At 45.4% G+C, this 12,855-nt stretch overlaps 1 protein-coding gene and 1 pseudogene across 1 annotated transcript; both read left to right on the forward strand.

The window, feature by feature from the left end:
* LOC146611702 (kinesin-like protein KIF1B) overlaps positions 1-12,855 on the forward strand; it is a 35,509-nt pseudogene that overhangs the window by 15,413 nt on the left and 7,241 nt on the right.
* On the forward strand, positions 5,409-6,267 carry LOC146611703 (leucine-rich repeat-containing protein 31-like). The gene is made up of 3 exons (XM_085343359.1): positions 5,409-5,463; positions 5,789-5,953; positions 6,104-6,267. Exons 1-3 carry the CDS (start codon positions 5,409-5,411, stop codon positions 6,265-6,267), a joined length of 384 nt encoding a protein of 127 aa, XP_085199485.1.

Raw genomic sequence — 12,855 nt, forward strand, 5'->3', positions numbered from 1 at the left:
TTCACGAACCGGGTCTAGGCCCCTGGAGGGGGGAACTGCACCCAGACCCAGGTGGTGTTACCCTTTTCCCTGCGGTGGGGAGAAGCAGACCGCCCCGACTCCGCAGCAGCAGGGAGGCCCCACACTCCAGACCCCAACTCCTCCTCCTAGCCCCCCCTGCTCCAGCAGGTCACAGAGAACAGGTGTGTGTGAAGACTCCAAACCTCCCTCCACCCGCTCATTGTAGTGTTGATGCATGTGTGTTCTAAGGTGCATTTAAAACCCAGGAGGGCATGGAGCTACCTGCCAGAGAGCAGCAGGTAAGCGCATAGTCCCTCCTGCTAGCCCTCAATGTCTACGTGTATTTAAAATTGAGAGGTGGGCAACGACGCCAGGGGTGAGGTGTACACCCTGATGGTAATTTGGACTCCGTGTATCGTGCCCACCCCCAAGGGTCATTACACATACACATGTATGTGTAATGAGAGTGTGAGTAATGTGAATGTCTAAGTTGTGGGATAAAATTGAGGCAGAGGCAGCCAGAAGGGGACAGGGGGGGGGGGGGGGGGGGGGGTAGCCTCCTCTGCACCCTGGTGACATACCCCTACTCCAAAGCCCTGCATGTGTGGGTGGTTGTGGTGGAGCGGGAAGAGGGAGGTAGCTGGAGATGGGGAGGGAAGGAAGGGAGGGGCAAGTGACCCCTCCCTGGGGCCAGCTCCCCCGCTGACCCCAGTAGGCACCCCCATACTCCGCGACCCGCCAGGGAAAGGGGGCCCAGGTCCATCCGGGCCGGGGCCCAGTGCACCTAACCCCACCACAGAGAAAACTGCACCCACCCCGTCATCCACTCATCTTCCAGACTACATAAGACAATACAGGGAGTGCAGAATTATTAGGCAAGTTGTATTTTTGAGGAATAATTTTATTATTGAACAACAACCATGTTCTCAATGAACCCAAAAAACTCATTAATATCAAAGCTGAATGTTTTTGGAAGTAGTTTTTAGTTTGTTTTTAGTTTTAGCTATTTTAGGGGGATATCTGTGTGTGCAGGTGACTCTGTGCATAATTATTAGGCAACTTAACAAAAAACAAATATATACCCATTTCAATTATTTATTTTTACCAGTGAAACCAATATAACATCTCCACATTCACAAATATACATTTCTGACATTCAAAAACAAAACAAAAACAAATCAGCGACCAATATAGCCACCTTTCTTTGCAAGGACACTCAAAAGCCTGCCATCCATGGATTCTGTCAGTGTTTTGATCTGTTCACCATCAACATTGCGTGCAGCAGCAACCACAGCCTCCCAGACACTGTTCAGAGAGGTGTACTGTTTTCCCTCCTTGTAAATCTCACATTTGATGATGGACCACAGGTTCTCAATGGGGTTCAGATCAGGTGAACAAGGAGGCCATGTCATTAGTTTTTCTTCTTTTATACCCTTTCTTGCCAGCCACGCTGTGGAGTACTTGGACGTGTGTGATGGAGCATTGTCCTGCATGATGCAGACTTCTTCCTGTACCACTGCTTGAAGAAGGTGTCTTCCAGAAACTGCCAGTAGGACTGGGAGTTGAGCTTGACTCCATCCTCAACCCGAAAAGGCCCCACAAGCTCATCTTTGATGATACCAGCCCAAACCAGTACTCCACCTCCACCTTGCTGGCGTCTGAGTCGGACTGGAGCTCTCTGCCCTTTACCAATCCAGCCACGGGCCCATCCATCTGGCCCATCAAGACTCACTCTCATTTCATCAGTCCATAAAACCTTAGAAAAATCAGTCTTGAGATATTTCTTGGCCCAGTCTTGACGTTTCAGCTTGTGTGTCTTGTTCAGTGGTGGTCGTCTTTCAGCCTTTCTTACCTTGGCCATGTCTCTGAGTATTGCACACCTTGTGCTTTTGGGCACTCCAGTGATGTTGCAGCTCTGAAATATGGCCAAACTGGTGGCAAGTGGCATCTTGGCAGCTGCACGCTTGACTTTTCTCAGTTCATGGGCAGTTATTTTGCGCCTTGGTTTTTCCACACGCTTCTTGCGACCCTGTTGACTATTTTGAATGAAACGCTTGATTGTTCGATGAGATGATCACGCTTCAGAAGCTTTGCAATTTTGAGACTGCTGCATCCCTCTGCAAGATATCTCACTATTTTTGACTTTTCTGAGCCTGTCAAGTCCTTCTTTTGACCCATTTTGCCAAAGGAAAGGACGTTGCCTAATAATTATGCACACCTGATATAGGGTGTTGATGTCATTAGACCACACCCCTTCTCATTACAGGGATGCACATCACCTAATATGCTTAATTGGTAGTAGGCTTTCGAGCCTATACAGCTTGGAGTAAGACAACATGCATGAAGAGGATGATGTGGACAAAATACTCATTTGCCTAATGTTAGGGAAAATATTCTAAAACACTTCTTCAGTAAAGACAGTAAACACACAGAACTTCTTGCTAGCAAGGGCAGCCTCCAGACTGAGACTCGCACTAAGAAACTGCCCCGGTCTTTATTTATACTTGTGTGTGTGTGTGTGTGTGTGTGTGTGTGTGTGTGTGTGTGTGTGTGTGTGTGTGTGTGTGTGTGTGTGTGCCAGTTGCAGCCTCCAAGTTGAACACCATCACCAAATCCAACCTGGGTCAGTGTGTCAGCAAGTACGACCTGCTGGTCTGGTTTGAGATCAGCGAGCTGGAGCCCACTGGAGAGTGAGTATCCACCTGGAGTGTTATATTCACGCACAAGCTTTAAAGGAACCATAAAAATGATCTCCAGGAAGAATATTATAAGTTGGGATGTTGTGTCACCTCCTCCCTCCATGCACAGGTACATCCCAGCCATCGTGGATCACAGTGGAGGCCTGCCCTGTCATGGTACCTACCTGCTGCACCAGGTACAGGATTGGTGCACATGTTGTTTCCTTATTACTCACACAGTGGTAACTGCTTCCTTTGTACACAGTTGAATATCTTCTTTTAAAGCGTAATGTTGCTCTAGCTGTGCTCACTGTGATCCTGAGCTCCTGTTATGTTTGCTGCAGGGGATCCAGCGGAGGATCACAGTGACCCTCATCCACGAGAAAGGCAGCGAGCTCCATTGGAAAGATGTTCGTGAGCTGGTTGTAGGTGAGCAGCCTGCCTTTAGGGTCTAGTCGTGCTATACCTCTGTGTAGAAAACAAAACCCCAAAGCACCGAAACAATGTTTTATAGTGTTTGTGTGCTTTTGATAGAGGAAGACAGGACAGAACATCATTAAAGGGATTTGACTTTGTGAGATCACCCTGAAAACGCACCACTCGGTTCACTCTGAGATATTTTCAGTCTGGAAAGATGAATCTGTCGGGCTTCAGGCTGCTTCTCACTTTAAGCAGTTCATGCTGTAGCTGATGGACCAAAAATGACATTTGATATTTTAGACATTCAGCTGCTGACTCTGAAGCCAACAGGCTCTTGAGTGTGGATGATTGTGTTGGTACTGGATGCTGTGATCAAACAGCTGTTCTGATCTGTCTTCATTCATGCCTGTTGTTATTAAGCCTCCTAAGCTCCAAACCAGTAAAAGCAATCTTTGGAGGCAACACCCTTTTTAGTACTTTGCTGTATTTGTTTGTGATTGTGTGACACTGAACCACAGTGCTATGTATATCCTCTGTAACACTCAGACGTTTCCAGATCAGTGTTTCCCCCTCAGCTGTTTCTCACTATAGAGTCTTTCCTCTGTAACAATGAGGCACCAGCAGAGCATATCTGGCTCCCAGTCTGTGGCTGATAGTGCCCCCTGCTGTTAATAACAGGAACAGTGTAACCTTGTATGGAGCTCATAGTGATGGTCTGAAGATTGCTGCTGCAAGGCAGTAATTTGTATCCATGTGTGCTGTCTATTCTGAGCATATGCAGTTATGTGAGCTCTCAGGTTTTATGTATCAGGACATAATTAAAAACAATCAGGTCCTTAGTAGGTCTTAATATGAGGTAAATATAAAACATGAAGTGTTTGTGAGGTTCATCTGCAGCACCTTTGTCTCTGTGAAATGTTTGCTAATTTAACATTTTCCCTCCTAAACAGGAAGGAGTTTGTGGAGGCCTATGTGAATCATGCCTTCAACACATCAGTGGAGAATCTGTTCCAGGAGTTCAAGCGAGGCTTCTTCCTGGTGTGTGAGCAGGATTTGGTGAGGCTGTTTTGACCAGAGGAGCTGCAGGGAGTGCTGGTCGGCCAGGACGTGCATGACTGGGAAAAGTTCAAACAGGTACAGTCAGCCAAACAGACACAGGCTGTAGTTTCACAGCTGTCCTGTAGCACAATAACTGTGTACTGCATACTGTCAAAAGCATTCAGTCGGCTGCTTTAACACAAATATGAACTTGAGTCACATCTCAGTCTTAATCCAGACTTTTGTATGATAGTATAATATAATAGTCAGCCCACCCTTCGCAGCTATAACTGCTTCCACTCTTCTGGGAAAGCTTTCCACAAGGTTTAGGTGTGTTTATGGGAATTTTTTGACTATTCTTCCAGAGGTGCATTTGTGGTGTCAGACACTGACGTTGGAGGAGAAGGCCTGGCTCACAGTTGCTGCTCTAATTCATCCCAAAGATGTTCTATCAGGTTGAGGTCAGGACTCTGTGCAGGCTAGTCCAGTTCTTCTACACCAAACTCACTCATCCATGTCTTTATGGACCTTGTATTGTGCACTGGTGCCCAGCCATGTGCACACATGCCCACACTTTACACTTGGCACAGTGCAGTCAGACAAGTACTTCTGGCAACCACCAAACCCTGACACATCCATCGGATTGCCAGTCAGAGAAGTGTGATTCGTCACTCCAGTAAACACATCTCCACTGCTTTAGAGTCCAGTGTTGAGATGCTTAAATCACTCCATCTGACGCTTTGCATTGTGTTTGTCAGTGTAAGGCTGGGATGCAGCTGCTCAGCCATGGAAACCAATGAAGTTTGGACATCTGTAACAACAGCAGACTGCAGATATTGGTGACTTAAGTGCACTATGAGCCTTAGCATCAGCTGACTCGCTGTCATTTCCAATTACTTCCACTTTGTTATAATATCACTAACAGCTGACTATGGAATATTTAATAGCAAGGAAATTTCATGACTGGACTTGTTGCACTGGTGCATCCTATCACATTACCATGCTGGAATTCATTCAGTTCCTGAGAGCGACTCGTCCTTTCACACATGTTTGTAGAAGTAGTCTGCATGCCTAGGTGCTTGATTTAATACACCTGTGTCCATGGAAGTGATTGGAACACATTAATTGAATGATTTGGATGTGTTAGGGAATACTTTTGGCAACATAGTGTATGCCTGACCTTACAAACTCTATGATTATAACAGTCATTTTCACTGTTTTCAGAACACAAGTTATGGTTGGAGATATCATGACCGCCACCCCACCATACAGATGTTTTGGGAGGTATTTGATGAACTAACTGAAGAGCAGAGGAAAGATTTCCTTCGTAAGTACTTGCTGAAGCCTCCATTATGATATGTTACTGAAATCACACTGTATCATATAAAACATTAGATTTTTCTGCGCTTTACCAAGATACATTAGAGAGCAGCATTGTTCTGATTAATATACTGTAAAGCTGCTTCTAGCTGGTGGACTGAGCCGCCTCACCTTTCACCTGGCTCACGTCACACACCTGGAGAGACTCGACCTCCACCTGTGTTGCCTCACGCGAGATGATCTAGAGGCTCTGAGTCAGTTGCTACCAATCTCACACGCCGGACACTAATCGCATGCTCGCTGCAGCAGTCATGTGACTCGTTGTTTTTCAGTCCAGGTGCTGCCCTCTCTCACTGCACTGACCGAGCTTGATGTGTCATCCAATAAGGAAGTGGGAGGTGTGGTCCACCTGCTGGTCTCCGCCCTCCCTGCGACACAAATGAGGAGGCTGCCATTCAACAGCTGCTACATGAGCAACGAGTCCTTCACTGCTCTGGGTAACACACACACACACACACACACACACACACACACACACACACACACACACTTGTTTATTTATAGACGTTTTCCTTCAAGTCATTCTCCCCGAATACCTCTTCCACCCTCTAGCCTGAAATGGTGAAAACTTTGTGTTTATGCATCAGCCCTGGCGGTGTCCTATCTGCGCACGGTGGATATTTCCTGGTGTAAAGTGGTTGGCGGTCACTTGGCGCTCCTGCTGGATGCTCTGCAGCCATCAGTCGTCAGCGAGCTCCGTCTTTGCAGCTGCGAGCTCACCACTGATGACATGCAACATCTGGGTAACTAACACACAATGACATTATACTTTTTCTTTTTTGGTCTGTAGTGGATCATTAGGCTGCATAAATGTATATTAAGACAAGTAAAGCCTGAAGGAAATTGATATTTCTTTCATTTATTTCATGCTGCCAGCATCTGTAGCTGTCGTATAAAACAAAACAATGAAACTATTCGGTGTTATTTTTTGTCTCCATCAGAAACATTGTGAACAAAACAGTAAAGTGAACAGGCATAAAGTGATCAGTTATCAATGGGTCCTCTTCCTCTGTGCAGCTGCCGTGTGCAGACGGGGCTGTCTCTCCTCACTCCGTGCACTGGATCTGTCCTACAACAGCCTGGCTGCCCGCTCTGCTCCGAGCTCTGCCTCAAATGCCGGCGCTGGCTCGACTGGCCATGCAGAGGTGGACAGCTGACTGTCAGGAGAGAGAGCAGCTGAGGTACTGTCTGAAAAAGAGGAGCGTCCTGCTGGAAAGGGATCCAGATTTACAAGACACATCATCAGCATGTAAAGGGAACAGTCAGGAGAGCCTAGAAGAGAGTCAGCCTGAGGAGATTGGAGCGGACCGCACTGGAATTTACTGTCAAAGAGCGACCCACTTTGTTGCTTTATTATTATTTTTTTAAGTCTCTGTTACCACAAGAAGGTCAGTGTTGACGTCAGCTGCATCACGTCTGATGTAAACTGTGTCACACGTGATGGTTTCAGGGAATACTGGGAACTTACAGAGTTAAGCACAGCTGGTGTGGGTTATCATATTTGTCGTCTCTCACCTTGGCTGCAGGGTCTGGGTCTTTCCAATGCAGCAGTCCTAACACTTGAGACACACATGCCGAGAAGTGGGGATACCTGGAAATGGACAAAGGCTTTCAGCAGAGTTTTAAAGCAGCTATTCAGGAAAAGAGCTGTGAATTATCTGCATACCTTGTTAGGTAATCAGCTATTTTGGGGTTCTTTAACAAATCAACCAAAAGGTCGACTGAGTATTTTCTCGTCAGAGTACCATCACCGTTCACGATGATGTTGAGCACAAGCTGGAGCGTTTGATGGATGTTCTTTGCATCAAAGAGCTACGAGGAAATCCCAGAGATTAGAGACAGGATATTATGTGAATCAGCATGAATGTTGTTTGTTGTTCAACAGATAAAAACGAGAAGAGAAAATAGAAACAAAGTAAAAAAGGAACAATTGTTTCTGCCGTTAAGAAAAAAAAATTGAGTCATGGCAGAGACCTGCAGAAGTCTTGAGTCTCATTTGATGACATTTTGTCAGATTGCCTTGTAATTTAAAAAAAACAAAACTGTTTTTTGAGCAAAAGTTCTCCAGGTTTTTTTGGAGTTCTTTCAAAGTTTTCTTATTTTTGGACGTTAGCTGCTTTTTCACTCTTTTTCAGTCCAGTCTGTGCATCTGAACATTTACAGAAAGATTTCTTTGTTTCGTCTTTAGACACTTTGTTAAACGCAGATCCCAGCAGAGTTCACCTACCTTCTCTCCAACCTTCTCAGGTTTTGTGGATATTATACATGGTTATGCTGAGGATATGTCGGCTACTTTCCACTGGAAATGCCTTTTGGTTAAACTGTCAGCGAGGAATTTGCACTGTTACATTTTTATATAACTTTAATGCAAAAAAAACAGCTGCTTGTTTAAGTGAAAATACACTGATGGGGTTTTTTTCTATTCATGAACAGGAGTGTGATCAGTTTAATAAAAGAAAAAATAACCATAACCAAGATATGAGGGGAAATCTTGGACAAATACAAGCAGACTGGAGCAGCCAGCGTTCAAAACACCGACGTTCAAGGTAACAGAAGGTTCCCGAGCCACATCCACCCAGCTGGTTTCTGTGTTTCTTGTGTATTTGTGTACACTGTGACTTCATGGCTGTCTTGGGCTCCAGCTCTTGTTTTGGTGTCTCATTAATTTGATTTAATGTCCTGCTTAGTGATAACATCACTCTTGGCCTCCCTGCACTGGCTTCCAATTGAATTTAGGATTCATTTTCAAGTTCTTTTATTGGTTTTTAAATCTTTAAATGGTCTGGCACCTGCTGAAGCCCTATGTCCCCACTCGTTCGCTCCGGTCAGCTGAGCAGCTGTTGCTCTCAGTCCCCAAATCACGGCTGAAACTGAGAGGAGACCGAGCGTTCTCTATCGTGGCTCCTAAGCTTTGGAATAATCTTCCTCTTCACATTAGGCAATCGACATCAGTGCTGGTTTTTAAATCCAGATTGAAAAAGCATTTTTATTCACTGGCTTTTGACTCAGTGGTTGACTGACTTGTATTTTATTGTTTTTCGCTATGTTTATTATGGTATCGTATTTATTATTCTTATGGTATCTATTATGTTTCTATTGTTCAGCAGTTTGGTCAGCCTTGTGTGTTTTTAAAGTGCTATATAAATAAACAATGATGATGATGATGAACATAGTAACGTGTGTTGGGTTGCTCTGTCTTCAGACTCACTGTCAGACTGATTAGACAGTGAGTCTGAAGGTGAGAGTCCTCACTGCCCACGCCTGTCTTTGGGTCTGACCAACACCGTTTCCTGTGTGTCATTCCCCCCTCGCCTTCCCCCCATCCGTCCTGTCTGCACTGACCTCTCCAATAAAGACAAAAGGCCTCATTTTCTGAAACTCTTCCTATCCCATCACCTTGCGAAGAATCACTTCACCATGTTGATTAATAAGGACGGTGGGAATGGTTTGAAGTCTCGTCACAGAAAATGTGCCAAAGGCAAAGAATCTGAGCTTGAAATAAAATGAAATGAAAGATCAGCCCCACACAGGGGTTAAATTCAGATGGAAACTCTTATCACACAAAGAGAACAAGCGAATAAATATATCTGAGTGTGGCCCCTCGACTGTCACAGTGTAGCTGACATTTGATCTTATCATGTGTTAAAGCTATTTTAATTACTGAAGAGAACCAGTGTCAAACTCAGCCCAAGTATGGTTGTACGTTAATCCTTAAAGCAACAACGTTTTTAAAGTTGCAGCGTCATTTTTACACCACACCTAAAATCCCACTAATCGTCCGGGCTCTTCACCCTCTGACCACACGCTGGGGTATCTAACACCACATGACCCAAATGGAAACTATGTCAGCTGAAAGAAACCCATCGAAATGTGCAACACTTAAAACTTTGCCTGATTGGAGCATGGCTTCAAATACAGCCCTGAAAACAGACAGGCGGTCGTTGGCATTTCGTTACAAAGTTTCCTTGTTCAAAACTTCTGCTTCATTATAGCAACCGAGTGACTGGGATCTACGAGCTGAGCTTGTGTAAGATGTCTGACACTGGAAGCCCAGGTGAGCGGCCATGAAACATGTTTAAAGAACGGCAGCTGTTTTATCATAATTCTGTGGAGAGCTTCATCCTAATGAGGGCTCATGTCCTGAGCAGGGATGCAGAGGAGGAGGAGGAAGGTCCTGGACACATCAGTGGCTTATGTGCGTGGAGAGGAGAACCTGGCCGGCTGGAGGCCCAGAGGAGATAGCCTCATCCTAGAGCACCAGTGGGAGCTGGAGAAGATGGAGCAGCTGCAGGAGGTGGGGCCTTAAAAGATTCATAAAGAAATAAATCTGTTTAATATCGTAGAGGGAAAAATGACTTTTCAACTCAAAGACCAAAGTGCTATTCTAAAAAGTTTTTTCTTAGAGTACAGACTTTACATGACTAACCTCCCCTCTTCTCCCCACCTCACATTCGCCCCCATCTTTCGTCCAGGTGGAAAAGACCCGTCACCTTCTGGGAGAGGCGGCTCCCGTGGGAACAGCTCCCACCACCAAGTCCCTGAGTGAGTCTCTGTCCCCCAGCGTGAGCTCCGGCACTCTGTCCACGTCCACCTCCGTCTCCTCGCAGATCTCCAGCACCACCTTTGAAAGCGTGAGAAGGAGCTGGCCACCAAGGTGAGAAAAACGTGGGCTTAGTGGGCGTTCTTGTTGCTGCCTTCTTCCTTCTCTGCTCGGAGCTGATCGGTCTTGTTCCTGTTGTGTTGTAGTGCCTGCGCCTTCTGACACACACCTTCAGTACTGAATACAAGCAGCTGGTGAACAGCATCAGTGACTGCAAGGTGAGAAATAATACAAAGAAATTAAAAAATAGCCTTTCTGTGTCACATCAGGGAGTTCCTATATTGACGTCTACCTCATCCTGCTGTTGTTTCACTTCAGCTTTCTCTCATCTCACCGATCGGACGTGATCCATCCGTGACGAGCTTCAGCAGTGCCACCCTCACCCCTTCCTCTACCTGCCCCTCTCTCTCGGACTCCCGCTGTGGCTCCATGGGCCAGAAGTAAACATATTTTTAGGAACATTGACCTCGATCTGCAAACGGTTATTGACAGGTTATCTATTTGATTCTAACTTGGTGTGATTTGTGTTAAAGGACCCCTGAGAACAGCTCACGTGCCTCCAGTCCCTCCTGCTCAGACTGTGAAAACTTCCCGATGGTTCCCACTCTGGAGACCTCCTACCTTGCGCGGGCTGCAAAGAACGAGTTCCTGAACTTGGTGCCTGATATTGAAGAAATGCGACCAGGGTGAGTAATGCCATATTAACCCAAATACTGTCACTATGACATGTGTCTCACAGACCAAATGTAAGTCGACACTCATGTTCTCTAGTTCAAGCAGAAATGATGTGGATCGATTCAAATTCCTGAGCCTGGATGATTTCAGCTGGAAACAAACCAACTCTGCTTCTTCCTCAGATAATTCAATTCAATTCAATTTTATTTATATAGCGCCAAATCACAACAAAAGTCACCTCAAGGCGCTTCATAGATACAGAGAAAAACCCAACAATCATATGACCCCCTATGAGCAAGCACTTTGGCGACAGTGGGAAGGAAAAACTCCCTTTTAACAGGAAGAAACCTCCAGCAGAACCAGGCTCAGGGAGGGGCGGGGCCATCTTCTGTGACCGGTTGGGGTGAGAGAAGGAAGACAGGATAAAAGACATGCTGTGGAAGAGAGACAGAGATTAATAACAGATATGATTCAATGCAGAGACGTCTATTAACTCATACTGAGTGAGAAAGGAGACTGGAAAGGAAAAACTCAATGCATCATGGGAATCCCCGGCAGGCTACATCTATTGCAGCATAACTAAGGGAGGATTCAAGGTCACCTGGTCCAGCCCTAAATATATACTTTACCAAAGAGGAAAGTTTTAAGCCTAATCTTGAAATCTTGTCTTCTGAATCCAAACTGGAAGCTGGTTCCACAGAAGAGGGGCCTGAAAACTGAATGTGTTCACTGACCGGTGTTGCCAGCTTTGGTGGCTCGTCTCCCGCTCGAAGAGGACCAAAAAGAGAACAATACAGTGTTCAGCTGCCTGGCTGTGCTCTACACACACAGCCCTGCTCTGGTACAGTAAAAACCACATTTACATTTGTTTACATTTCCAATGTAGAGGATGAGTTTAGATCACTGTGGTCCAAGCTTGTCGTCAGTTATAGAAACTGGATGTTGCACAGGAAAGTGTGTTTCCTTACATTTATTTTGTGTTGACAGAAGTCTTTGATTCATATTGATTATTAAAGCGGGCTTTAACATGTGGAGAAACACGTGTGCTCTTGCTCCTTCAAACGGTTTTCTTCAGAGATTTCTCACTGTTTGTACACATGCTGAGTGGCTAGTTTTGAAAACACTTACTTTACCTTTACTACTCTGCTCAGAAATGCAACCTGTGACCTTACACAGCCCAAAAACTTATCCTAAAACATAAATTAACAAGGACAGAAGCTTTTTACAAATGCTTCAACAGTGTAATTCTAACAAGGTATGCAATACATCTAATGTCAGTTCAGAGGTATGAAGTGATGACACTTTGACATCACTGAATAAAAGCAGTCTTGTCATAATAAGCTTTGCTGTGGACAGTTGGCGCGTTAAACTTTTTCTTATAAATAAAAAAGGTAATCAGATGTTAAGTTTGTTCAGTTTTAGTTGTTCTCATTGTGTTGCTCCTCAGATCTCCCGTTGTCCCTGAGCCTGACTAAAGCCCGGCAGCTTGTTTTCAGGGCATGGCAATGCAGATATGAGCTAAATGTGACACAGCAAAGAAAAATCAGAATCAAGAAACCCTGAGCTGACTTTCATGGCTGCAGACGTGACATTAAGAGCCTCACAGATCAAAAAAGTATGGGATTTAAACTGCTTCTAGACCTGCACACGTCTGTTTCCAGGGCAGGATATCCATTCCAGTGCAGCAGAAGGAGCGGTCAGTGTGGACCTCGGTGCTGTACAGGACCTCCTGGAGCTGCTTGTCTCCTGGCATCTGGGCTTTCACTCGTATCTGAAGGACAAAATAGGAAAATCAAGTTGCTCTCACTGTCACCTGATTTCCACAGACTGCCATCTGACCACATCCCTGCAGTTGGATCCCACCGCCGTACCTCTAGGATGGGTCTTCTTGGTGTCAACCCAAACCACCCTCTCCTTCAGCTCTGAGCTGAATATATACACATGATTGCTTCTTAAAAAACAAACAAAAACAAAAAAACGTCCCCACACGGAGTGAGACTCAGTCTTGGATGCCCAGATCAGCCAGTGTGGTGTCCAAGAAAGGGAAGGGTTGGTTTGCCAAGT

The sequence above is a fragment of the Diplotaxodon limnothrissa genome, linkage group LG19, assembly GCF_057381915.1.
Source record: "Diplotaxodon limnothrissa isolate DT_005_m linkage group LG19, D_limnothrissa_male_GT1.1, whole genome shotgun sequence".
NCBI classification, from domain to species: Eukaryota; Metazoa; Chordata; class Actinopteri; order Cichliformes; family Cichlidae; genus Diplotaxodon; species Diplotaxodon limnothrissa.